Source organism: Salarias fasciatus, chromosome 4 (assembly GCF_902148845.1).
Source record: "Salarias fasciatus chromosome 4, fSalaFa1.1, whole genome shotgun sequence".
NCBI classification, from domain to species: Eukaryota; Metazoa; Chordata; class Actinopteri; order Blenniiformes; family Blenniidae; genus Salarias; species Salarias fasciatus.
The window spans coordinates 24,921,392-24,947,903 of NC_043748.1; the positions used below are offsets into that span (position 1 = coordinate 24,921,392).

General features: G+C 50.3%; 2 protein-coding genes across 4 annotated transcripts; both read right to left on the minus strand.

Annotated features, from left to right (window-relative positions):
• Window positions 1-303: 303 nt before the first annotated feature.
• glyr1 (glyoxylate reductase 1 homolog (Arabidopsis)) lies at window positions 304-10,107 on the minus strand. 3 transcript variants are annotated; one of them, XM_030090105.1, is made up of 17 exons: window positions 10,090-10,107; window positions 9,965-10,048; window positions 8,261-8,297; window positions 8,101-8,180; window positions 7,708-7,846; window positions 7,252-7,362; window positions 6,971-7,054; window positions 5,713-5,766; window positions 5,459-5,509; window positions 5,315-5,388; window positions 5,102-5,201; window positions 4,392-4,502; window positions 3,293-3,394; window positions 3,050-3,212; window positions 2,787-2,966; window positions 2,579-2,703; window positions 304-2,407 (listed from the first exon to the last, which is right to left on the minus strand). In XM_030090105.1, the coding sequence occupies exons 2-17, from the start codon at window positions 10,000-10,002 to the stop codon at window positions 2,333-2,335; spliced, it is 1,524 nt and encodes a 507-aa protein (XP_029945965.1). In that variant the 5' UTR covers window positions 10,003-10,048; window positions 10,090-10,107; the 3' UTR covers window positions 304-2,332. The 3 variants fall into 3 exon arrangements, with proteins under 3 accessions (XP_029945965.1, XP_029945967.1, XP_029945966.1); XM_030090106.1 differs by having other exon boundaries at window positions 2,266-2,287; window positions 2,318-2,407; window positions 9,965-10,095; XM_030090107.1 differs by lacking the exon at window positions 6,971-7,054 and having other exon boundaries at window positions 9,965-10,095.
• Window positions 10,108-12,068: 1,961 nt separating this feature from the next.
• Window positions 12,069-26,162, minus strand: ppl (periplakin). Its single transcript, XM_030090008.1, has 22 exons — window positions 25,961-26,162; window positions 20,844-20,943; window positions 20,562-20,716; window positions 20,277-20,397; window positions 19,688-19,813; window positions 19,535-19,576; window positions 18,674-18,835; window positions 18,493-18,600; window positions 18,225-18,320; window positions 18,028-18,150; window positions 17,787-17,933; window positions 17,453-17,604; window positions 17,236-17,339; window positions 16,979-17,136; window positions 16,722-16,900; window positions 16,463-16,601; window positions 16,143-16,336; window positions 15,912-16,062; window positions 15,756-15,839; window positions 15,558-15,674; window positions 15,239-15,331; window positions 12,069-15,151 (listed from the first exon to the last, which is right to left on the minus strand). The coding sequence occupies exons 1-22, from the start codon at window positions 26,008-26,010 to the stop codon at window positions 12,482-12,484; spliced, it is 5,271 nt and encodes a 1,756-aa protein (XP_029945868.1). The 5' UTR covers window positions 26,011-26,162; the 3' UTR covers window positions 12,069-12,481.
• Window positions 26,163-26,512: the final 350 nt, after the last annotated feature.

Sequence of the window (26,512 nt, forward strand, 5' to 3'; positions counted from 1 at the left end):
ACGGTCCCCCTGTGTTCTCTGACGGGAATCTACAAAAATATCTGCTTTTCCGCGACGCCCCACAGACCTCCGCCGGTCCTACGCGCGGGCCCCGGACCTCAGCTTGGGAACCGCTGCAGTGAGCCGGAGCTCCGAACAAACATGTTTGACCGGATCAAACAAAAAGGTTCGAAACGAGCAAACTGAAAGAAAACCGGTTCAAGTCACTGGAAACTCAAACGATGAAACCACAAAACACTCGAAAGATAAAACAGGAACAGAACAGAATCTGGAAACCGAGCTACTTCTCAGCTTTTTGTTCTCAACTGAAAAGAGGAAGGCATTGTTTTAAAAAGATATTTCATCTGAGCTCATAAAAATTGGTCAATACTTTGAATCTTCATGATCTATAAGATTAAATTTAAAATAAATCTAAATAAATGAAAATAATCTGAATATGAAAAGGACATTTTGGTTTCAGATTTTAAAAGACTGATCAATGAAGCGTGTTTTCATGTTTCTGTGGTTTCAGATGATTTCTGGAGCTTGAACAAACCTGATGCAGGTTTTTAAAACTACTTGTTGAGTTTTCATCTTGTTTACTGTCTTCGTGAGCCGATGTGATGTTCATGAGGGATCAGACAAAAACCCAAGTCTGCTGTGAAAAAGTCGTTTTGAAGGAAAAGCACGAAATGTTTTCAGTCTTTCTTCACTCGACTGAAGAGAAAAGCCGTCTTGTGCTCGGGGTTCAGTTCGGTGCGTTTAACAGACGTTCCCTGCTGCAATCAGCGGGCCGGACGTTAAGAACAGACCGCCGCGTCTCCGATTCATTCGCTCGTTTCATCCCAAACCTGGGTCGATTCAGCCAATAAACCACGTCTGTGTGGATCGACGAGCTCAGCCACTTCAGCGGGTCTGACCTCTGACCTCCAGCTTCACGCTCAGCCTCCTGAAGCTTTGATTTCATGGACTTCACCGAGGCGGAAGCAGCGGAGGAGTTTATAGAGCATCACTGGCCCTCATGTCGGGGACTTCGCTCAGAGGAAATCAGAAACGGGTGCAGATGGGATGAAAACCGTCCTGAGAGGAGGAGAAAAAGTCTTCAGACGTGATGAAACTACCTGCTTCCTGATGAGCCTGACAGACGAGGATCAGGGACAAAATCAGGATTTTTACCTTTTTAAAATGAGATTTTCAACCAGAATTTGACATTTTCCCTCAAATTTACATGATTTATTTCAGAGATGTCATTCTTTCCTCGACGGTACGGTTCAAGTCAGAGTTTAGACTTTTTCTCCTGAAAATTACAAAATCAATGTCAACATTTAGATTTTTTTTTTCCTTTAAATTCATTTAGAAAATTCTTTTTTTTCCTCTGAATTCAGTGAAGGTCAGCAGTTTGTTCCTATATACATATCTCATGGTCTTTACATTCTATCTAATAATTCTCTGTAGTCATGACACCTGTTATCCTCGAATGGAAATAAAACTCTTTTTTCTTGGTGAGCCATGTTTGGACTTCCTGTCGCTGTGATGGGCGGAGCTTATGAGGCAGCCAGCCACTAGGGGGCGACGTTCTCCATCTTTTGCTTCAGTCAGTGAGAAAAACAAAAAACACCAATGTCTGGGCTTAGCTATGATCTTTAGTTAAAATACAACTGAAAACGTGGACTCGTCTAAACTTCAGCTTCCTTTTTTCTTTTTTTCTTCAAAAAAGGAAGGAAACACAAAAGAAATGAGAACTCTTCCAAACGACAGGAGCAAGGTTGTGAGAAATGTGGATTGTTACTGCATCGTGAGGCCGTGACCTGCGGAGAGAGCGGCTCGCCCAGGAGACCTCCCAAACATAAATAAATACATCTCGTATTGAAAGACCCGGAAGGGGGCGGGGTTACAATATTAAGGCAATGCAGTGGCGTGTGCTCGCCGCTTTCTCTCAGGGACTCCTGGGCATTTTAAAAGAAAAGCAAAGATCACACTCAATTAAATAAACTCGCCGTATGCACATTAAAATTAAAAAAAAAGAGAGAAAAGAAAGAAAAACTTCTTAAAGGTTTCTGCATCCACAGAACTCGGCGGCGCGTTTCCGGCACGCCCAGCTCCTTCTAACGTGTTCCTCCGCCCCCCCCTCCCCCCTCCCCACGCCCCGGCCGCCCCAGACAGTCAGTGCAAAGCTCCAGGGGGTGGAACCCGGGACGAGAGGGGCAGGGAGGGGGGCTGGCACTGGGGCAAAAACAAACTAAACAAAAAGCAGTAGAATTAAAAACAAAAAAAAAAAAAAAACAGGTGATTAGAAGAGGAGGAGAAAGAAGCAGGTGAAAGACTGCGGCCCGGCGGACGCTCACGCCTGCCTCTAGTGGATGTAGGCTCGGTACACCGCCGACATGTCGTTGTCCGACTGGTCCAGAGCCTTCGCCCGCTTGTACACCTGCAGACACACAGACCGGAAAGGGGGAGGGGCTTCAACACGACGCCACGTTCCAACGTTCCGACTCGTTTTTTTAACCGCCTCCAGTGAATCTGGCGTCTCTCCTCAGCAGTGTTTTCAGCTTTCAGAGGTTTCAGCGGAGTGAACTGCTGAGCGTAGACGCGGCCGTACCTCGTTGGCGGCGGCGGCCATCGGAGTCGGGTGGTTGGCCGAGTCGCCCATGGAGATGGCTAACCTCAGGTCCTTCTGAATATGCTTCAAATAGTAGTCCGGCTTAAAGTTGCCCTGCAAAATATCTGAGGAAGAGGAGCGACAGGGGTTACAGTCTGAACCCGCCCCGCCCCCAGCCCCGCCCCCAGCCCCGCCCCCGAAGCCTTACTTTGGCATTTCTGGTCCACGAAGGTGCTGGCCATCTGGCCCTGGCACAGGATGTCCAGGAAGGTCTGCTGTGATTGGCCGGTGGCCTGAGCCAGGGTCAGGCCCTCTGCGATGGTGGCCATGAAGCTGCCCTGCACCATGTTGAGGATCAGCATCATCCTCGCCGCGTTCCCCGCCTCTCCTGCAGACAGGCGGCGTCAGCCGGCTCCGGGCCACGCCTCTGGGCCGGCGGTGTGTGTGTGTGTGTGTGCGTGCGGCTCATACCCAGGAAGAAGGAGGTCTTGCCCATGGCCTGGAAGCAGCTGCTGCAGTCCTCGTACACCGTCCGGTCTCCGGCCGCCAGGATGACCAGCATCCCGTCGTTAGACAGCTGCTGGCTTCCCGCCACCGGCGCCTCCAGGAAGCGGCCGCCCCGCGACGTGATCACCTGACGGCCCGGCCGGGAGAGCGTCACACTCAGCCAGGACACAGGCAGGCGTGTGTGTGTGAGAGAGAGTGTGTGTGTACCTGTGACAGCTCTGTGATGGTCTCTGGGTCCACGGTGGACATCTCCACGTAGCATTTCCCCGGCCGGATGCCCTGCAGGACTCCACTGGGCCCCAACACCAACTGCACACACACACACACACACACACACACACACACACACAGCCACGCAGACACACGTTACACTCAGTGAAATACTGTGAAAAGAAGACGTTTCCACACCACAGGATGTTTCCAGAATGAAAAGATGTCATGCTCCACTTCCTTTTGTATAAACCTGTCTGCTGATAGCTATCCCAGTGACTGAATAACTTTATTTCTTTGTTCTGACCTGTAAAGAAGATCTGAAAGAACATTTTTCTGCCGTCTCACGTCCTACCCTGCTGGGCTTTTATGGAATAACTTCTGTCTGACTGAAGTTGTGATGTAGTTTTTCCACTGAAGGTGAATTTACTGTGGAAACGTTCCAGTGACGCTCCTGCAGCAGATATACCCAGAGAGGCTCAGTGTTCATATCAGTGAGGACATTTCAGTCGTCAAAGCTCTTGTAATGATAAAAATAAATGCAGTTTTTAGCGATCGCAGTATCGAGTTATTATAATGTTCCACATGACTGAGCTAAATCAGTTGAACTGTGCTGAGTGTGTTTTCTTTTGGAGTGAAACTCTCTGAACAGAGCTGATGTTCGTCCACATTAACTGGAACATTACTAACATAACAGGAGATTCTTCATCATGAATGATTGTAGATGATTAGACGAGTCATCAGCAGGAAACAGCTGAACGGTTTTTCATCTCACACTAAAACTAAGAAACAGCACAAAACATGCAGCTAATGATTTAAATGAGTGCAGCCAGAGGGAGAGAGCTTCTCCGAGTTCAGTTTGTCTGAATGTGGAACGTGCTGGACTGTTTCAGAGCAGTGAAGGCCGACGATCCTTCCTCCTGTCTCATCCCACATCACACTGATTATCACGGATTTTTAGGTCCAGGACGGCCAGCTTTAGAGCGTGCAGTGGAAAACGGTCTCCTGAGATCAGGAGCGTGTGTGTGTGTGTGTGTGTGTGTGTGTGTGTGTGTGTGTGTGTGTGTGTGTGATCGGGAGTGTGTTGAGGACTCACGTCTCGAGCCGCCTTGGGGTCTGACACGCAGGAGAAGGTGATGTCGCACATGGAGGCCACCTCGGCGGGGGTCCGGCCTAACCGAGCCCCCTCCTGGATGAACAGGTCGCACTGAAACACACACACACACACACACACACACACACACACCATGAAAACACTGGAAGGAAACTGGAAGGAGTCGGCAGCGGCTCCAGCTGTAATGAACTCAGACTACAAACGGAAACAAACTAAAGGAAAACTCCATGGAAATTTAACTCGTTAACTTTTGAACAAGATGAAATCAACTGAAAATAATATGAAGTAATTTTTAGTGATGATTTGGTGAGAAAATAGTGACATAATTAAAAAAAAAAGTTTGCTGTAACTAAAGCTGCAGGAGGTAATGTGTTGACCTGGTCTGACTTCTCCGTCTCAAGCAGCAGGAGGATGTGAAATACTCCCTGCAGCAGCGCTGGTCTTCAGCACTACTGCTGGGAAAAGTCGCATTTCTGCAGCGTCTTTTATAAACTCACCCTCATCTGGTCATTTTATCTTAGACACAGACGTTACTTCACTGGCACTGCCTTCTTTCTAATGACCGACCAAAACACAGCAGAAACAGCAGTGAAGTGTGACTCTGGAGAGTGTGTGAGCAGCTGGTTAGTAGGTTAGTGGGGGTGGGGGTGGGGGTGGGGGGGGGGGGGGGGGCTGCTGCTGCAGCTCTGCACCTTCTCTGCCGTGCGGTTCCACACTGTGACCACGTGACCCATCTTCAACAGGTTGGAAACGATACCGCTGCCCATCAGGCCCAGACCCAGGAAGCCTATTCTGCAGAGGAACACACACACAGACACACACAGACACACACACAGACACACACACTCAGAGATACGTCCTCAGGCGAGCTGCTCCCGCCTCGCTGTGTGTTCGCTGTGTTGTACCTCTTGTCTGTGGGTGTGATGCTGCCGTTGATGGCTGTGCTGTCTGCTGCTTGGATTGATGTGGAGCCTGAGTCCTGCACAAGCAACAACAACGACCGGTTCAAACCCTGACACACACACACCGACAGCAGTGTTTTCGCTCACCTCCTCAATAATCTTCAGGCGCTTGCTGATGGGCTCCATGGACGAGGCTGGCTGTGGAGACAAGACGACACTCAGCATCCACCTCAAACACACACACACACACACACACACACCGCCTGGTGTGTTTGAGGACGGGCATTTCCAGATGGGGAGGAGGAGGAACTGCTACCAAGTGGACTTTAGCGCCTTTTATGTCCTGATTCTGGTACTTTAGGGCTGAAACAGGCGACGGCGAAGCCGCATGGTGGTCTTACCTTCTCAGACTGGCTGAGCAGGAAGTGGTGGAAGTGCGGGTCGTCCTTCACAGGCTGCAACACAAGAGCAGGTTATCAGTGTGTGAGGAGGCCGGGCCGGAACACACACCGACACACCGGGGCTCCCATCAGGCCTCTCCAGGCTGCTGAGGCGTTACCAGGGGGGTCAGACTGGACCAGGTGAGGGGGACTACAGCAGAGCAACCGAGAAACACGGAAAACTCCAACATCTCAGCCTTTTGTAGAGGCTGGAAAAACATCAACACAATCAGGAAGTGATTCTCTTTGACATTATGAGAGCATAAATTCAGCTCACGTTCTCATTAAGAACCTACAAACTGAAATAACATCTTTCATTACGGGACGTCGGCCAATTTTACAAAAACAACGAGACGCCTACTGGACAGTTCAGGAACTGCAGGTTATTATGTCAAAGTAAAAGGCTGTCTGACACCCCGGTAACGTCGACCACAGCAGCGGAGTCTGGAGTCCACAACACAGAGCTGAGAGAACCCCGAGTGTGTTCAGCTGCAGCACACACCACTCAGGCTGAGGGGAGGGAAAACACACACGAGCCGAGCCGAGCCGAGCCGAGCCGAGCCGAGCCGAGCCGAGCCGAGCCGGCCCACGGAGGAAACGGGGAAGCACAGCGGTCCCTCTGCTGTCTGGGGACCCGGGCCTGTCCGGGTCCTCACAGCCCCGGCTGGAGGACTCTGGGTCATGCAGCACTGCTAGAACCCCCCCGGGCCAAACACAGAGCCAGTCACAACACACACACGCGCGCGCGCACGCACACACTCCCGTCTGAGGGGAGGACACGGCCTCCGAGAGCCACGCTGGATTTAACCCTAACCAGTCGTCCTCCAGGGGGCGCCGAGAGCCAAGTGTTTAGTGGTTTATGTGGAACCGTTTGGCTTTTCTCTGGAAAGTCCCTGTTTTGTGTCCTTCAGCTTAGTCTGAAATGACCTCTGTCGCTGCTGCATGAATCAAGGCGTTTCTGCTCTACTCTGCTCTGTCCGCTCAGCCGCCGCCAGGTGAGCTGGATCTGTGTGTGGACCCGGGCCGGGTGTGAGGAGCACACGGTCACAGCCAGCACCGCACAGGTCAGAGGGCAAAGGTCAGCAGCTGCTCATCAAGCCAAGAAGGTTAAAGGTCAGGGAGAAGAACGGCAAGGCAGAGGCAGGCTTGGTGGGAGAAGAGGAGGAGGAGGGGTGGAGGCGCGGGGGCGGGGGGCGGGGGGCGGGTGGGGTTCACCTACGCTGGTCTCCCATTTGAATCCGGAGCCGGGTCCGGCCCCCAGCCTCTCCAGAGTGGACGGCTCGGGGTCAGAGTCAGTTAAGTCCTTGAGAGGAGAGAGACACATTGACCTTTAAATGAGAGGGGGGGGGGTCCCTGTGTGCTGTATGTGAGGGTGGAGGGGGGGGAGGGGGGGCGGGGGGGCAGTTTTTCTCTGGCACTGTGTCTGGTGACTGCTCTGCAGCCACAAACCTTCCAGCTACCACCATGAGGCTGTACCGGTTTCTGCTGGTCTGCACTGACCTTCTCCGACGGGTCCTTCAGAGCGCTCAGGTCCTCGTCGTCCTCCTCCAGGATCTTCAGGGGCTTCTGAACCGTCTTCTTCCCTTTGGACTCTCCTTTGCCCTCGGAGTTCTGGGACGGAGGCAGCTTGTTATCTGGAGCTCAGCAGCCCGACGTTTCGCTGGGGCAGTGTCTACTTCTATCCATCTATGTGGCTCTACAGTGCCTCTGGACCGGCTCTGGCTCTTTCACCAAACAGTATGTAACAAAAAAAAAAATATTTCACCCCCCCGCACCCCCTCCCCTTTACTCTGAAAGCGTCTGAAGCAGATTTGGTTATCTCTACGGTTTGATCTGATTCTGCCCCGCTTCCTGTGGCGTTTCTCACTCAGCCTCTGACAGCTGCACCGAGACCACATGAAACCCTGAGCAGCTGAAAAAGAGACTGATGCATTGTGGGTAGGTGGAGGAGATCACCTGTTCCTTCCCCTTTGCTTTCTTCAGGAAGTCCTCCACTGCATCCACCGCCTGCTGGAAGCGCTTTCCTTTATTTATCTTGATCATTTCCTCTTTGTGGGGGTGGTAGGGCTTCAGCTGCTCCACTTTGATCCAGGCACTGACAACACACACACACACACACACACACACACACACACACACACACACACACACACACACACACACACACACACACACACACACACACACACACACACACACACACACACACACACACACACACACACACACACACACACACACACACACACAGCTTACTTCTCTTGCGAATTACCTGGGAAACACTTCTTACCCTGATAAGTGAGATGTATTACCCAGATCATGAGTGTGGAACCCAAACTCAGAACTTACTGGTCCTCGGTTCCAAAGAACTTGACGAAGTGACATTTCTTGCCTCTGGGCTTCTTCAGGTCCTTGGGAGGACTGACGATCTGAAAAGAGCAGAAGCAGTGTCTTCATTATAAGCTCCACCATATGAAGACACTCGGCCTCTGCTGTCATTCACGCTCACCTTTCCCGGCCATGGAGGGTACCGGCCCAGCTTCCCCCTGAAACAAAGAACAAGAACATGTTGAAACCATGGAACAACAAGCCTGAGTATGGTGAGAAGAGGAAATATTAAAGCATCAGAGCCTGAGACCATCCTGTCAGATCACAGACCGCTCAGCTGTCCAACACCTTCACGTTTTTCATCTGTTCCTGCTTTTTCAAATCCCACTACAGGCTCATTTTGTTTTCTGTGTGAAATGCTTGTAAAATGCGATCAGATGATCCAATGTGATCTGACTGGACTAATGTCTCATAATCTATTCAAATGTTTGCAGTTGGCATTGAACAAACCATGAAACTGTCACAAGACAGATGAACTACTCTGATGGAGAAACAGACCAACTTCGGATTTTTTTTTTCCACAAACAGCATCTGCTGATGTGAAGCAGCGTCACAGAGGAGATCTGATGACGCTACAGGGTCTCTCAGATGTTCACCAGTCCTCATCCAGACCAACTGTCTCCTAAAGGGAACTTTCCTCTCCACAGAAACATCCAGCTGAAGAGATCCACAAGCTTCAATCACAGAACTGGAATCGCTTCTTCATTGTCGGGTCAGAAAACTTTCACGTAACGGTTGCCAAACGCAGGAAAGCCAAAAGTGTCGCAGTTAAATAACTGGGTCAAACTCTGCGTTTCTGTAATGTGACCATGGACAGAGATAAAAATCAAAACAGGACACCGCAGAGGAAGCAGCTCATTCATAAGACAGAGCGTGTTGAGGTTACATGACAAACATGTTGAAGGAACTTAGGCCGAGTTCTTCTGGAAGAACATGCAGATCTGTGATTCAGAGCTGCACGGACAGAAAAGGCACAAACCCTTTAACGCCACGGCCTTCATTTACCACAGCTCATATCAAGACTAACATCTGACAATGTGGTCGCTTGTTTGACTGATATCTGCAACACAAGGCTTCAGTGTGTGGAACAGAAGAGCATGGCGGGGGAACCATCATGGTCTGGGGCTGCTTTTCCCTCTCTGAAACTGGACAAGAAATAAATAAGCAAATGTATCTAAAAGGGAAAAGTTAGAGTGTGTGTGTGTGTGTAAAGAACAGTCTGAAGCTCCTGCAGCAGATCTGATGGGATCTACTGAAGGACCCGGGTCATGTGAAGTCTCCCGCAGCACCAGGGGGAATTTAACTCGTTTAACTCGTGTCAGGTGTTGTTTCTGCTCCAGTCTACACTGTGAAAAGGGTTTAAACCTCTCAGAAAGCTGGCTAATTCGTCTCCAGGAGGAGCAGAGGAGAAGTTGAGGTGAGCGGCTCCATGTTTACACACACGGAAGCGTCCATATCCGCTTACGCTAGCAGAGCTAGCCGCGAAGCACAACACGGCTCCGGCGGAGCACTTTAAACCCGCCAAACGGAACTGTAACAACACACTCCTTATTCGCGAACACCAAAACACGACTTTCCGAGCAGACGGGTCCGAAACGAGCCTCCGTGCTCGGTCTGAACCGCTTTCTGCCCGTTAGCTGGATGCTAACGCTAGCAGCTAGCAGCTAGCTTTAGCACTATGTTTGGGTCGGGGAGCTGACACCGGGCCGGACCCGACCCGGACCCGTCAACACAGCCCCGGACCGGGTCAGGCCGCCGCGCCCAGGGCCGGGGCCGGGCCGGGAGGCGAAGCACCGAGCCGGGGACGGTCTGACGGTCCACTCACCACACCAGGTCCCCGATCCGCAGATGAACCGTCGCCATCTTACAAGTTTAATAAAACGTCGCACTGAATGAGAGGAAGAGACCAACACACACACTCTCACACACACACTCTCACACACACACACACACACACACACACACTGATACACACCCATCACACGTGAGGACAAACCCTTTCCTGTATGTAACGTCCGCCCGAAACACACGCACGCTCGCGCGCACGCACACACGATATAAACATAACTCACATGTTCATAATTCATCGGGAAGTTTATGCTCACTGAAATATCTTTTAATATTAAATAATAATCTCTAAATATATTATATTTGCTAGGATTTTATTTGTCTTGTGGTTGGCTCTTTTTGTAAATAAAAAAGTTAACTTTTACTTATTTATTTATTTATTTATTTATTTATTTATTTATTTATTTATTTGTTTGTTTGTTTGTTTGTTTGTTTGTTTGTTTGTGCATGACATCTGTTTTCCTGACAACAGTAAACATGTAATAAAGGACGTATGTGATGACAGCTTATATCAGACCTAAAATCAAACTGAAGAGGATTTCCTGTCCTTTAGTGATGGAGTGTTAGTCTTTCAGTCCTCTGTATTCAGCACTGAGTTGTGTTCATGAGATTCCTCCTGACAGCAGACAGAAACACACACTTTTATTTGCTTTAAGCTTCTGATCCAAACAGCCAGACACGTCCTGCCTCTTCATGCCGAGTGTTGAGGAGCGTGTCAGTCTGTCTCCAGCTGGTTTCGAGTGGCAGCAGCCTCTGCTCAGTCACTAGACACATGGCGACTTTATGAATGGACTCTAGAACACCGAATGAATCCACCTCAGAGGCTCCCGAGAGCGTTTCACTGAGAGATCCTTCATCTGCATTAAGGCTTTACTTTCACCGCCCAGTTCAATGGATAAAAAAGTACAATATATTGTGCATTTCTGCACACATAAACAGTCATTCAGTCATGTTGAAAAAAGCCATATGAGTATGAAAAGAAAGAACATCAGTGGTTAACGCATGTGGAAAAAAAATGACTTTTTATGTAAATGTCATACTAAACGTCTCATTGCATGAGTTAATATAGCTGAACTACAGGCTTAGGATTTACAGGGGTTTTGTTTTTAATGGCTTCAACTTTCTTGTCAGTGTAAAAATAACAGAGTAATGCAGTTTTCTATATCTTTATCTCTGATTTAAAGCTCTAAGTCGTGACAAGATTGAACATCCGATCTCTTTAAAAGACACTTTGCTTGGAGGTGGACCACGTCTTCCTTTGAAATCACTGCTTGTATAGCAGGTACTGAATGTGTGGAGTGGTATTTGTGTGTCTTTTTGGCAGTGTGCTCCAACACTGTGTTGAAACTCGTGGTATTTATTCACAGTGGGACAGCAGCAGCTCCACCCGTCCCTGACCCCCACGCAGAACCTGCTCCACCTTTCAGAGGTGTGCGAGCTTTCCTGGAAAACAACTTGTCTCTTTCACTGACTTGCTTTATTTTCCTGTTCCTGCCAGGTCCCTGTTACAGATGTCTTATAACAAACATTTGTTGAAACTGAATTTTTCATAAATACAACTTTATTTACATTTTCCTGAAAGAAATCCTGTTTTATCCTCTATTTCTTCAGTGTGGATCTTCAGGAGACTGCTGTGATTGAAATATTGAGAGATGGATACAAACGTTTGTAACTACAGAGTAAAACCCACAATGCAGACGCTGCTCAGGTAAATCATGTCTGAACCCTCCAGCTCCACTGAACCAGCAGCTCCCCCGGTGGGAGCTTCTGAAATGCTTTCATTCTGTACTTTTCATGGATGAGATTCTCCTTTATCATCATACTATTATGCCTCTGGTATTGTTGGGGTGTTTTGTTCTGCTGTTTCTCTATAAAGCAGTTTATCACAGCTGATTCTCAAAGCTCATCTTGAAGGAAAAAGATGTCAGCGTCTCGATGCTTCTTCTTAAGGGTGATATTGACTAAAATGTGCTTTTTTTTACCTAATCGTAATTAAAACATGTTAAAGTCCCATCCCTAGCATCTGTCTGTATCTGTTAACTTTTCTAAAATGCCGTTAAATGACCAAACGTGCGCTTGTCTCACTTTGATTGGGCTTTTATTGAAGCTTGCGGAGCACACAACAGAGCACCCTGGGAAAAAAAAAAAACCCATAAATAATAAAACATTTTTTTACCCTTATGAATTTCAATACGATAAAATCAAAGATGTGTTTTCAACCCTCGTACCAAGTCAAACCCGCTGAAGCTGAGAAGCGGTATGTAGCCGGCTGTAACAATAGTAGAACCAATCCTTACAGTCACACCGGCGCCTTGAACTGGATCAGCTCAGAAACACGGAGTGCACTTAAGATCATGGAGTACAGAATGTTGCCACATCACCACAACGTTAAAATAAGAGAAGACGGTCAAAGACAACAGGATGTTTGAACAACAGAGGTGGAAGCGATGGAACCTTGTGGAATGGGAACAGAACCGAGAGAGAGTCGGCCGCTTCACTTCTTCTTGCCCGACACCAGCGCTCCGAACTCCTGGATGGAGATCTCCTTCCGGATGTACTGCTGGAGCTGAGCGTTGGTGATGTGGCCCATGCGCAAGGCGTCGTCGATGGAGAACTTCCGGCCGGACTTCCTGTCGTGGAGCATGGAGGACTCTCCCTTGGGGCCTTTGACCGACACCTCCTCCCAGTCGCACTCCTGGCTCTGCAGGTTGACGAACATGTTCCAGTCGATCAGGCCCAGCTTGTAGGCCTCCTCCGGCTTCATCTCTTTGCCCGTGTCTGGGTCGATGACCACGATGGATCTCTTCAGGTGGTTCTCCCTCTGCTCCCTCTTGGTTTTGGCCGCCGTCAGGCTCTTCTGCAGCTTCTCGATCTCCACGTCCTTCTGGTTGGTGACGGATCTGAGCTCCGCCAGCTCCCTCTGCAGCGACTCCAGCCTCAGCTCCATGTTCTTCCCGTCCACTCTGGGCGCCGACTCCGTGATCAGCTGCGTCTCCTTGCTGGTGATCTCGATCTCGGAGCGGAGCTTGCGGATCTCGTTCTGCAGCCTCTGGTTCTCCTGCTGCAGACGGTTGCTCTCGTCGCGGATGTACGACAGCTCCTTGGTGGACTTGGTGTTGGTGAACTCCATCTCGCTGAACTTGGTCGTCAAGGCGGCCAGCTCGGTGTCGAGGTCCCGTCTTCTGCGCTTCTCGTCCTCCAGAGTTCTCTTCAGGCTTTCGATCTCCAGCTCGGCCTCCGGGTCCTTCTCCACCTGGACCTTCTCGGTGCGCACCACTCTCTCCTTGACGTCGACCTTCTCCAGGGTGACCTGCTGCTGGATCAGGGCGTTCAGCTCCTTCTCCAGCAGGGTGCGCTTGTGCCGCTCTTCATCCAGCTGCAGCCTGATCATGGAGTGCTCCTTCTCCTGCTGGGGGTCCTGCTGCAGGACCACCATCTGTTTGACCGTCACCTTCTCGCGGTTCTCTTTGTCCCGGAGCTCCAGCTCGTGGAGCCGGATCCGCAGCCTCTGGATCTCCAGCTCCGCCTCGCGCCTGACTTTGCGCTCGCGCTCCAGCTCCTCCAGCTGCATCTCCAGGTCGGCCTTCTGCCTCTGCAGCTGGTAGAGCTCCGCCTTCAGGCTGTCCCGCTGCCTCTGCTCCGTGTTGATGTTCTGCAAGAAGCTTTCGCACTCGGACTTGAGGACGGGGTCCTCCTCCATCTTGACCACCTCCTGCTGAACGACCTTCTCGCGGACCTGCGACAGCTCGGTCTTCCTCAGCCGGATCTTCTCCTCCTGGGTGGAGCGCTCCCTCTCCAGGTCCAGGCGTTTCTTCTGTTCTTCGGCCAGCTTCCTCTTCAGCGTCTCGATCTCCTCCTTGGTCTTGGGGTCCTCTCTGTACTGCAGCACTTCGTTCACCACCTCTTTAGTCTGCACCTGCGGTTTGGTTGCCTTCCATCTTTCGATTTCATCACGGAGTTGGCGGCTTTCCATCTCGAATTTCTCGATCTGGTGGGTTTTGTCCACGATGTCGTTGCGGAGCCCCTCCAGCTCTCGTTCGGTCTGCGGATCGATCTTGTATTTGATGACTTCCTTGATGATCTCCTTCACTTCCACTTGAGGCCCTCTGTTCCTCAGCATGGTCAGCTCGTCCTGCAGGGATCTCAGCTGCAGCTCGGAATCTGTGTAGCGCCTCTGTTGCTCCACGAGTTCCATTCGGAGACTGGCCGCCTCGTTCTCAGCTTTGGGATCGGGGCGGACGATCTCCCGGACCTTCTCCTGAGTGATGACTTTGGACTTCTCCTCTTCCAAACTGGTGATTTTCCTCTGGAGGTCGATCTTCGTTCGCTGTGACGATCTTCGTTTGCTCTTCTCGTCCTCATATTGCCTCCTGAGGTTTTCTAGCTCCCTTTCAAGGGCGACATCCTTCTCCACCTTCAGGACCTCCTTGATGGAAATCTTCTCCTCCGCCATTGCTTTTTCCTTTTCCAGTCTTCGGAGTTTCTCCTTAAGAAACTGCAGTTCGTCCTCGAGCTGCTTCCTGCCGTCGATTTCTTTCTGTTTCTTGTCGAGGAGGAAGCGGTACTCGGTCTCCAGCTGGGGATCGTTCTGGACTTTGATCACCTCCTCTTCGGTGATCACCTCCTGCTCCCTGCTCTTCTCCTCGGCCAGGATGGTCACCTGCTTCTGCAGCTCGATCAGCTCGTTGTCTTTCATCAGCTTCTGCCTGCGGAGCTCCTCCAGCTCGTCGCGCAGGTTGCGCACCTCCTCCTCCTGGCCCCGATCCCTCTCGATACGCAGGACCTCCTTCACCATGTACTCCTGCGCTCCTTCCTTGATCTCCGTCTCGATGCCGCGCATCCTCAGCCTCAGGATCTCCAGGTCGTTCTCCAGGGTGTGGGTGCTGCGGCGCTCTTCCGAAAGCTTCTGCTGGACTTTGTGGATTTCCTCATCCAGCTGGGGGTCTGGGACCTTTTTGATCAGCTCCTTCTTGACGATCGTGTCCTGCGGCTTTTGACCTTCAAGCACATAAATTTCAGTTTGAATGGTCTCTATTTCTTTCTCGAGCTGCTCCCTCCTGTGGATTTCGTCCTCCAGCTGTTTGCGGACTCGCCACGGCTCTTCGCCTGGAGCGGCATTGACCGACTTGACGTTGGTGCTCTGGATCATTGGGATGTCAGCTTGCTGTGGACATAAAATCATGAACACTGTTATTGCTGTTTGCTTTTTACGTTTCTGTTGCTATTTCTGTCGTTGATAGTAATGTTTTACCTGTTTGACAAGGTTTTGGGCGAACTCTAGATTCTGCAGCCTCTGCCTGTTGACGGCATTTACCTCCGTGAATTTGGCCTCAATAGCAGCTTCCTGCGGAACGTCGAGATGACATGTTATAGAAATCACACGCAGTCAGTTTTTACTTCATAAAAAGGTCCACAGCGGGTTTTGTTGCACGGCCATATGCTCCCTGTCTTTGTAACATAAGTTATCATGAAGTAGTAAAGGATAGCTTCCCGCCGGTGCAGGTGTGACAGTATGAAGGAGGAACCGTGGGCTGCAGGCTGGGTTTTGAGTCTCTGAGAGCAGACCTCACCTCTCCTTTGACTCGCAGTGCCGGGGATTCCAGTCGGGTCCTCTTGTAGGTCTGAGGAACGAGTCCGTCCTCGATGTCCAGGATGGCTTTGAACTTCTCCGTTTCGTTCTCATAGTCCTGGAAAACAACTGTATGAGTGACTGATTCTTCATCTGAGTGTCTTCTGCTCCTCTGGGCCTGTGACTGCAGCTTTCTTACTCTGATAGCTTGCTGGTACATCTGAGCGTTTTTGGAGACGTTGTTCAGGTCCGACTCCTTCTTGGCGATATCGGAGAGCAGGTTCTGCACCAAGGAAGCGCTGATTAGACTTCTTAAACACAGAGAGGACGACAGCAGCTGGATGGTGGCTCTCACCCTCTGGTTCTTCAGCTTGGTGTCCAGCTGTCTGGTGTCGTCCGTCTCTTTGGGCTCGTAGTTGGGGACCTTGGACAGCCAGGTGTTCAGGTTGTTGTAGTCGTTGTTGTAGTTGTTGTAGGCCATCTTGGCTCTCTGCAGGCTCTGAGACCTGGAGACGAGCAGGACAGAGGCCCGGTGAGCCGGTGGAGACGGTCCGCTGTGCGGACAGCGGCGTCCCGGACGCCTCACCTGGTGTCCATCTGCCTCTGCAGGTAGCTGAAGCGCTTGTTGAGCTTCTGAACGTCGGCTTCCTGCCTCTCGATGTCGGGGCAGTGCTCCTGGAACTTGTTGTACATGTTGTCGCTGCTGTTGTTGGCCGAGCGCAGGTTCTGCTCCGCCTCGGCGATCAGCGGCCTCTTGGACCTCAGATCTGCTCCCATGTCCTGTCAGGGCACAAAACAGGGACAAATCCTCAAACTCCTTCAGAGAAACGTGGTTATATTGGTATACCCAATCTACTGAATTCAAAAAGTGGCTGCACATTTGTTTCTGACAGTCTTCAGTCTTACAGCGAGCTCCCGCTGAGCCTTCTCCAGCGAGGATATGTCCGGCGGAGCGACCTCCTCCCGGGCCAGCTTGTTCTCGTAGGTGGAGAGCTCGTTCTTCGCGTTCTGAAGGGACGCCTCCAGCTGGTTGGAGCTCTTCAGTCTGAAGCAGATAGAACACACATAAAACACCCATTTCACTCATAAACATTCAAACAACATTGTGAAAACATGAAGAAACGGCTCTGGCGGATCCATTCTGAACCCTGGTGCGGCGTCTCACCGGTCCTGGGAGGCCTGCAGGAGCTGCTCCAGCCTGGCGTACTTCTTGTTGGCCTCCTCGACCTTGGCGTTGAGCTGCGGCGCGCTGGCGCTCTTCGGGTTGGAGATCAAGAAGTTCCTGGCCTCCTGCACCTTGGAGGACTTCTCCGGTTCGATCCTGCTGACGGCGGCGGAAATGTCCTGGACGGAAGCGCCACGGCCGGGTTAGACGGGTCGGACGGAGCGGCGTGCGGAGTCGGGGAGGACTGCGGTTCTCACCCTCAGCTCCTGCAGGCGGTCCGCGCTGTCCTGCAGGGCGCGGGTCTGCTCCAGCGGGGGCCGAGTCTGAGAATGGATGGCCTTCTCCTGCTTGTCCAGGTCACTGACCACTTTATCCAGACCGGCCATCAGCTGGCGGCACTGCTGCTCGTCTTTATCTGAGGGGGTCAGAGGTCGAGAGTCAACAACACCCTGAAAATGTTGTTTTGAAAGGAGTCTGTGAGGAAGTGAGGGACTCTGGGAGCTGAGCGCAGCACCTGTTCCCGCTCCCATCTCCTTCTTCAGCTCGTCGAAGCGCTTCAGCAGGGTGTCCTTGCTGCCCTTCATCTTCTGCTTCAGCCCCTTCTGCTGGCTCACCAGGCTGCGCCACACACACCACACACACCACACACACCACACACACCACACCGCTGTTAGGACCCGGCTCCCGGAACCGTCCGGGAGGCTCCCGGGGCTCCGCGGGGAAACACTCACTTGTCGGCCACGGCCACGGCCTCGGGGTCGGTGGGCGGGATCATGAAGCAGACGGCCGGCGCCACCAGCTTCCGTCCGGCCGCGTCCTTCACGTCCCAGTTCTTCCCGTTGTTGCGGAGGAGTGTGTATCGCTCCCCACGCACGATCTGCCCCTGGTGGCAGGATCAGGAATACAAACGTTTTCACATTTATGAAAAACAGTATTTTTTGATCGGTGTCATTAGGGACACAACTTTTTCACATTGGGACTGGCTGAGAGGCACGTCGGCTCGTCTGAGCTGCAGTGTGTGGTGTTTGCCAGCCGGCCGGCTGGACTCGGAGTGTGTGTACAGACCTCGTCTGCGTCGTATTCGCACAGAGCCTCCACAGGCAGCTGCTTCTGCGGCGTCTCCCGCCGTTGCTTCAGCGGCGAAACCTGCAGGCCGCGCTTCTGCAGGTTGTTGACCTGCACATCTAAGTGGTCCACGGCCTTAGTTTGGTCCTACACACACACACACACGGGGACAGGGTTGTAGGAGTGGTGTGTGCGCGCTCAGCCGGCGCTGGGTGTGTGTGTGTGTGTGTGTTGGGCTCACGTCCAGCTCTCGGATCAGACCCTCCATCTGAAACATGTCCTTGAACTCCGGGTTGTACTTCTGGTTCACCTCCTTGTCCAGCCGCTTCAGCAGGTCCTGAGTGTCCCGGGCCTCCTTGTGGAACTGCACACACACACGCAGACTGGTGAGCAGAGTGTGTGTGTGCCTGTGAGTCTCTTTGTGTGTGTGAGCCCCACCTTGTGGTACTCGTCCATGTTTTTCAGGTGGTTCTCCTCACAGATGAGCAGGTTCAGGTATTCCTTCCAGTCAGCGTGGACCGCCTCCATGTGAGCCTGACCACACACACACGCACGCACACACACACACACACACACACAACAGTAAGAAACACAAGGAATCATTTTCCAGGACTGTGAAGCTCGACTGAAACACATCTCTGGCTCCACAGCTTGGAACACACACTCTTCACGTGTCTAATCTGAAGTGTGTTTTCTCGCTGCGCACCTCGATGACGTTCTTCCCAGGATGCTTGGCGGCGATCAGCTTCTCTCCGTCCTCGTTCAGCTTGGTGATGGTCGCCTCTTTGGACTCCAGGCATTTACCGATGAAGTTCTGTTGGGTGTAAACAGGTGTGAGCTGTGCCCTGACCTTTAACCCCCCCCCCCCTGGCCTGCCCCTCGCCCACCTCGTACTGCCTCTGGCGGGCCGGGTAGTCCAGGTTGGCGTCGCTCCAGTCGTAGTTGAGCCTCTCGTCGGCCTGCTGGTCCATCCAGTACAGCTCGTTGGTGCAGCGCTGCATGTAGTCCCGCAGGCTGGCCAGGTTACGCTGCCGAGCGCCTGAGGCGGCCTGGAGAAAGAACAGACACACACTTCAGCTGCAAACACACTCATTTTCAATCAGGACACTTGATTCAGACGCGTTCATGCAGATTAGTACAGTTCTGATGTCGTGGATCCAAAACTCCTCTCTCGCCGATCCATGAAGCTTTCAGAAAGTCTAATGTGAATAAATGATTTTATCTCTTTTTTATTTCATTTGCACACTAAATAACTATTTCCAAAAAGCACTCTTATCTCTCATTACGTCTGTAGTGAAAAAACAACGAAATCAAAACGGCTGAAAAGGCTAAAGTTGCCTAATTCAATTCAATTCAGCTTTATTCATAAATGGCCTAAAACTGGAAAAGAACCAACAACCAAAAAAAGTCACAAAAAGTAAAACTGATGAATGAATCAAAACAGTTAAAGCTGCTAAAATTCCTTCAGTAGATAAGAAATAAAAGTAAAAAAGATGAAAACAGATAAAACAGTCAGAAAATAGCTAGAGAGGCTAAATTGGCCCAATACACAAAAAAGAAGGGAAAAATCATTTAAATGGCTACAAAAGCTAAAAATCTAATGAAATATTGTTGAAATCTATAATTATTGCCTTCATAAATGTAACCTCTCAGTTTTTAATGGAACAAACTGCGATAATAAGACAAGAGCAGAATAAATCCAGGGTTTATCCGGCCGACAGTGAACGGCGTGTCTGAGTCTTTCTCACCAGCAGCTTGTTGTACTTGGCCTGGTTCTGGTTGTTGTACTCCTGCAGAAACAAAACAACAGCAGAGATTTCATCACAGTGCAGCTCAGTCCATTTTTATCCCTCATCATGAGAGAAAGTGGTCGTGTCGTAGTTGTGGCTGTGTGTGTCTACCTTGTCCCCGCTGGTGGCGATGTGAGGAGCCAGAGCCTCCACCTCGCTGTGGAAGATGTTGTGCTCCTCCACCTCGTTCTCCACCGACGGCAGGTCCTCGCCGAAGCCCTTATTGTTCAGGTTGTCCTGAAAACGAGGAGGGAGACAGAACCGTGAGTCCAGCCAGGACCGGAACAGAACCGACTCTGCGTCGCAGGTCAGCTCGGGTTGGAGCAACGAGCATCCAACAGGTTGACTTCGACGTGATCTGAAATCCTGCTTCTGGTGGTCGATTAATCACCGCTAATCCTCACAGCTGAACAGGAAGTAAACATTTAGGACAAGTTCATGAGGTTAAGAAGTTTATCAAGCTTAATATCAAGACTTCTTTTGAAATCAACGTCTGTTTGTTGTTTCGAATATGTGCTGACGTTTAGAGCCAAAGGTTTGGAAACGCCACAATGCTGCCTGTCAATCAGTGAGACCGGACTGGGGGGGAAGGGGGCGGGGCCAAAGACGCCAGAACAAACCAGAGGAGCGGGTTTGATCTGTTGACCGTGTGTGTGTGTGTGTGTGTGTGTGTGTGTGTGTGTGTGAGAGAGAGACCAACCAGCTTCTCGTCGATCATGTTGCCCCAGTTGATGGTGGGCACTCCCTCGGTCCGGACCAGGTGGTAGATCCGGTCCACGTCTTCTTTCAGCTTCATCACTCGCTCACGCAGCTGCTTCATGCTGAAAGAAAACACACACACACACACACACGTGATGATGAGTGGTTAGCACTGGTGCGTCAGGGTCCCGGGTTCGAGAGCCTTTCTGTTTGCCTGGATTTCCTCTGGGCTAACCAGAACCAGAACCAGAACCAGAACCAGAACCAGAACCAGAACTCCACTCACTCCTGGGAGATCATCTCCGCCTGGGGATGCTGGAGCCGCTTGGTGTTGGCGGCGTCGACGTCCAGGCCCTCCAGCAGCTCCAGGCACTGGGTGATCTTCTTGTTGCAGTCGTCGCAGTACAGCGTCGGCTTCCCGTCGTTGATCTTGCTGACATCCTGCGGAGAGACGAGCCCGGAGGAGCAGTCAGACGGCAGCAGGAGGGCCGAGCGCTGGGTGAACCCCACTCTGCTCAAACAGCAGCGGGACCAGCTGGTCCGTGTGGTTCTGCATCAGATGCGGTACCTTGTTGAGGTTCTGCTCCACGTCGGAGATGTTCCTCTCCACCTTATCGGCCTGCTTCTGCAGCTTGTCGATCAGCGCGGCGACCTCCGAGGGGGCGTCGCTGCAGAGAGACAGAGAGGCGGGGTTTAACATCGGGCCGCCGCACGATGAGGAAGCGAAGGGTTCCCCTCCAGAGCAAGGTCCCCGTGAAACCAGGTCCACCATGAGAGCTAACGTTAAGAGTCTGGAGTGAAGGAGAGAGTGGGGGTGTTCTCCTCACTGTGGCTCAGTCTGTTCTCCTGGAGAACGAGAAGCGCTGTCACTGTCACACGCATTACACAGCCCACTGGGCGTCTGGTGCTTTGGTCCAACGACAACATGAAGCAGGAGAGCAGCCTGAGCGCTTCAGCTGCTGATACACCGTCACCTGATCAGGATGGAGGGGAAGCAGGCAGCTCATGCTGCGCTCCACATTCTTTAACCCGCTCCTGTCTCCGCTTCAGGGCTTTAAAACAGGCCCGGCAGCTTCCTGCCGCCATGCGGCACACACACCTCCACCAATGACAGGCCACCACGCCGTGTGAGTGTGTGTGTGTGTGTGTACTGTATGCTCAGAGACACTCTGGCTTACTGAAGCATTTACTCAGATCTCACAGTGTTTGCATGCAGGTCAGTGGTTTACGTAAGAAAAGGAAAGTCATGTTTAAGAAGCTGTTGCACAGCCCGCCCACCAGGGGGAGCTCTTCAGAACACTCCAGAACTGGACACTCTGCTGAAACAGAAGTATTTATAAAGGCATTTATAAAGCCGCAGCATAATGTGACTCCTGTTGAGCTACTGCTTCATTAAAAAGGGAGAATTTAACATAAATGGAAAGGAGAGATGGCAGTGAAAAGTAAAAATGATATTTATGCACTTTTAAGAGCTTCAGCAACTATTTCCTGACAATAATAATCGTATCATGATGATAGCAAAAATAACATTTAGTTTGCATTCGCTGGATGAAACTGGATCAATAAAACATGAAGTTAAGAGAATAAAAGCCTGCAGAATTAATTCATGAATCATGTGATCAACAGCATCAACATGCTGTGAATAATGTTTGGTGAGTTCAGTCTCTGGATTATCTCCTTCTCTTATATTTATGTGACAACAACAGTCAAATGTTTTAAGGAAACACGTCCTGATTTCAGGTCTGATACGTCACTTCAGCTACAGTTATCAATCTTTATGTACCCCTGTAATCACAAAATAAACCTATCATAAAGTGGATTTTTTTTCCCAAAACATTTAAGTTAAATAGAACAAATTTCATTTTCCACATTAGTTTAATCTCAAATTTCTACCTCAACAGGAATGAAGAAAAAGAGAAAAGATGAATGAAAGTGAGTTTTTAAAGAAGAGAAGCTCAGGCTTCAGCCCATCCAGGATTCCTTTATAACAAGAGTGATAAACATGTGGCCTGTGGACCGAAACTGGGTCATCAGAATGTGGAATCTGGCCTTATTCGTTATACTTAAGTAAGCACTGCTTTTGGTTTATTTACTGTGTGAAGCTGCTTATCGAGAGGAGCTCCTTTACTGCCTGTCAGACTTTAACCTGCACAGAGGATCTCTGACCTCTGACCTCTTTCTGCAGATTTACACTTCAACAAAACCACAAACTGGGTTTATTATCGCAACAGGATTTAAAGAGGAAATTCATCCTGCGAACGGAGGAGATGGTGTCGGAGCTCATTTTTAACCCAGTGGAATATTTAGAAATACAGAATTTTAACCTTTAGATGATGTTATGCAAGATTTGAATGATCTATTTAGAATCTCCATAAAATATAGTTTAAAAAAAATCTCTGAATTCCTCAGTGCATGTCTGTCATGGTGTGTTTTTAGTTATATTAACTCAGGAGAAAGCCGAAAGTGACCATGTGGAGTTAGTTGTGCTATAAAGGGTTAAAAAAGAGATTATGTTGAAATGATTCTAATTTTGCTCTGTACATTTAAACTTTTTCAGGTTTGGTAGAAAGACGTCGCTTTATATTTGGACGTGTTTCTACTGAAACACTCAAACAAAGAGACACATCTGGAGGTGTGGATGTTCATAAAGCATCAAGCTGCTGTTTCACAGGTCCGGTCCGGTCCGGTCCGGTCCGGTCCGGTCCAGAACCAGGACTTCCTGCTTGGTTTAGGGGTTTATTCCAGGAGTGAGCTGAAGCTCTGGGTACAGGGGGGGAGGAGACGTGAGCTGCCTCACCAGACGCCTGTCTGAAACTTCCTGGAAGCCGTGGAGTGTGAGGAAAGTGGTCGTTTTGTGTGTGTGTGTGTGTGTGTGTGTGTGTGTGTGTGTGTGTCATTAATGGTTTGTACACAGGTTATGTAACTCCGCTGGATGCTCTCTGGACACAGACACTGCTTTCCCTTCTGCCTCTCCACAGCGGAGGTGGCGGGGCAGGCCGGGACTGGTGGAGCTGTGCAGAGGTCTGCTGCGGCTCCTCCAGATGGGAAACACCCCGAGGGGGATTTCACAAGTTCACATGGAACCTCCTCCTCCTGCACAGCCTGTGAGAGTCTGATGAACACACTCCGGTCCTGCAGGACGGCAGAAACGTGACTGGAGGCCGCGGCCAAACACTCGCCGCCCGCATGACTGCGGCACGTTTCGTCAGAGAGTCCAGGGAGGTTTGAGCTCTGAAATCCAGAACAGATGTAAACTGGCCGGGCGTGTTCCGAGGACACGGGGAGAGCGGAGCGAGCGGCTCACGAGTTTCCCCGGCGGGACGTCGAATTGGAAGCAGAAGTGTGGGAGCGGCGAGCGGAGGAGGGCGTGGACGGGCGCCGTCACCCGGCTCGGCTCCCTCCTCTGGCTCTGGGGTCAGAGTTCACCGCAGCATGTCGTTCAAAAACACGACTCGTGCTGGTTCCAGGATGTAGAACATAAGAAATAATCAAGCTGAATGTTTAATTTTGTTAAAACATGAGAACTGTCCTGTTTTCTCAGGAGATCTGCAGAGTGGCGTGTTGCATCGTCCAGGTCTTTGGTCCGAAACGAGACACACTTCCAAGCTTTAGTGGTGTACCATCATGTACTATCATGTAAAATAATAACAATTGTAGTTTTTTAATGCGGAGGACGGTGAATAAAAACACATTTCAGAACACAAAAACATGAACTTCTCCTGCATCTAATATTATATGAGCTTTTATGATTTCACTGATGATTCAGTGGTTCATAAATGAAACATATTTCGAGGATGAGCAGAAGCTTTACAGCTCAACATGTGTTTACAAGAGTTCAGGTTCATAAATATATTTTAAAAAAAAATTATCAATCATTCTGTTATTGTTTACACCATTTTACTTTTGATTCTTATTTCAGTGAAAAGTTGCTTAAATTTCTTGTGAATAACACAAAATACATCTGGATACACATTTTAAAAATTATTACATTAATTCTATTCATTTAGTTAATTTCTTCATGAGCATTATGTTTTTTTAATATAGTTATAGAACTATAAATACATATAAATACAAATCTATGTGCTTCGTTTGCTTGCGTGTTTGCTTCGTTGGCAGAAATATTTACACGCTGCACGTCTGTTGTCATTTCAAATTACATTAATACTTTTTTTGAGGTCTATTCCAACTACATATCTTACAGGAAAGGTGAGATTTTCTTCAGTTTCACTCCTCTGCTGATTCTCAGACAAAGTGGAGATTGAAACAAACCAGATCCCTGATTTTCAAACAGTATGATGAATATTTCGTGCTCATCTTGACCCAGAACGTTCTCCAGCTCTGTGCAGGAAAGCACAGAATGTGTTGTGTGAACCGTGCCGTGCATTGTTTGTGCACGGAGCAGCTCGGCAGGGTTTGGCACATCCTTGACTCATTGCTCTCACTCCATCCAGCAGCTCGCCAGCTTGCTCTCTGCGTGCATGCACGAGCACAACCTGACGGAGGCGAGCTGCATTCACAGGAGGCAGAGGGTGGAGTTGCATTGTTAGGATTCCTCCACTGTCTGCTGGGTGGTTTTTACCCGGGTAAAAAACCTGCTCGGGAGCGATTATCTGCCCCGTGGCGTTCACACTGCGCACGGCTGCAAGTGAAATCAGCTGGAAGGTTCAGAGTCTCACTGAGGGACATAAATCATTTCCCACTGGAGGCAGGTGTGGCAGTGGGAGGGGAGGTGGGGGGGAGGGGGGGGGGGGAGGGGGGCGCAGGTAAGACCCCCTAACCCACTGCAGGGTGTTATTACTGAGGCCCTGCATGCTCCAGTATCTGTTGAGTGACAAGAGTTATCTCTCTCCACGGCCTTTACCGAGTGCTGAGAGTCGGTTCAGCTGAGAGACATTCAGAAACTCAAGGCCTCATTTAATCATTTCCAGCCTGGAAGAACCCCGAGGAACGCCTACAAGTTGATAGGGCCAGCAGCGAGAGGGAGAGGCACACACACACACACACACACACACACACACACACACACACACACATAGGAGGACAGCTGAGTACTTATCAAACCAGTCACTACAACTTTACTACTCATCTTATCAGCCACACCCTCACTGGAGTTACAGCACAAAATGCAGTCTCAAGTACAAGCTTGGGCTATTTTCTGCTTTTCGGACTCAACCCAGTTAATCTGAGTCATTTCTCAGCTGCAGTGCTGATCATTGATCTGTAGTGTAGAGAGAGAACTTCACCAGACAGCCAGTCCACCTGTACTGAACGAGTTGGACCAGGCACGCCCAGCTCACCAGGCTGCCGTCACAGAATGACTAATTTAAGAAACATTTAAAGTGCATTTCAAACACTTCGAGAACTGTTTGGAACTTAATGTGTAAAGTGTAAAAGTGGACAGCAGTGTTTGAATCGGCGTGTATGTAATTCACGTCGACTCAATCATTTCACGGTAAATCGTGCTCTTTATCACGTTTTGCTTATTTCTCAGGACTACGCGGCGTTTTGTTGGAATTAAACTGAGCCGAATTAAAGATAAGACAGCGGAAATCCGCGCAACATCCATTAAATAATGTGTAATGTGAAGTTATGGGGTGAAACACGCAGTTCCTCTAAACGTGGCTCGTGGTGAGCGCGGCTCGGTGCGGGGCAGCCTCTCCCTCGGAGGCGAGGAGCGGTACTCACGCGGGCTTGCTCGGTGTTATCACCGTGGATTTCTTCTTGGACTTGAACATGGTGACGGGTCACCTGCGGGCGGCTGCCGGCGGTAAAGCGCTGTTCCCAGGCTGTCCGGTGGCCGTGAACGCGTCGTGTGTCCGAAAAGCTGCACACACCCTGGTGAAAGTCAGACTGCCCTCCCTCGCTGCGCGGACCCGCGGACTGCACGAGCTGTCGCCGTGTACCTGTCAGCCCGGAGAGCGGGGGGCGGGGCCAGGGCCCGGGCTCCGCCCACAAACACGCACCTGCATACACGCACAGTGCCCCTTTAACACTGAAGTCATTATGTCATTTAAACATGTATTATTATTAACCCCAGGGTCTGGGAACACATTCAGTTTAGAGTTCAGATCTCCTGTCAACAAACAACCACCAGTCCATTATATTCATCATGCCTGATGCAGTTTACCTTTTTTCATTCCTTTTGGAATTAATGTAACATTAACATGGTTTAATCTGTGTGAGCGTGGACCCTGAAGGCTTTACACGTCTATCTGCATCCGTCCTCTGCTCCAGCGT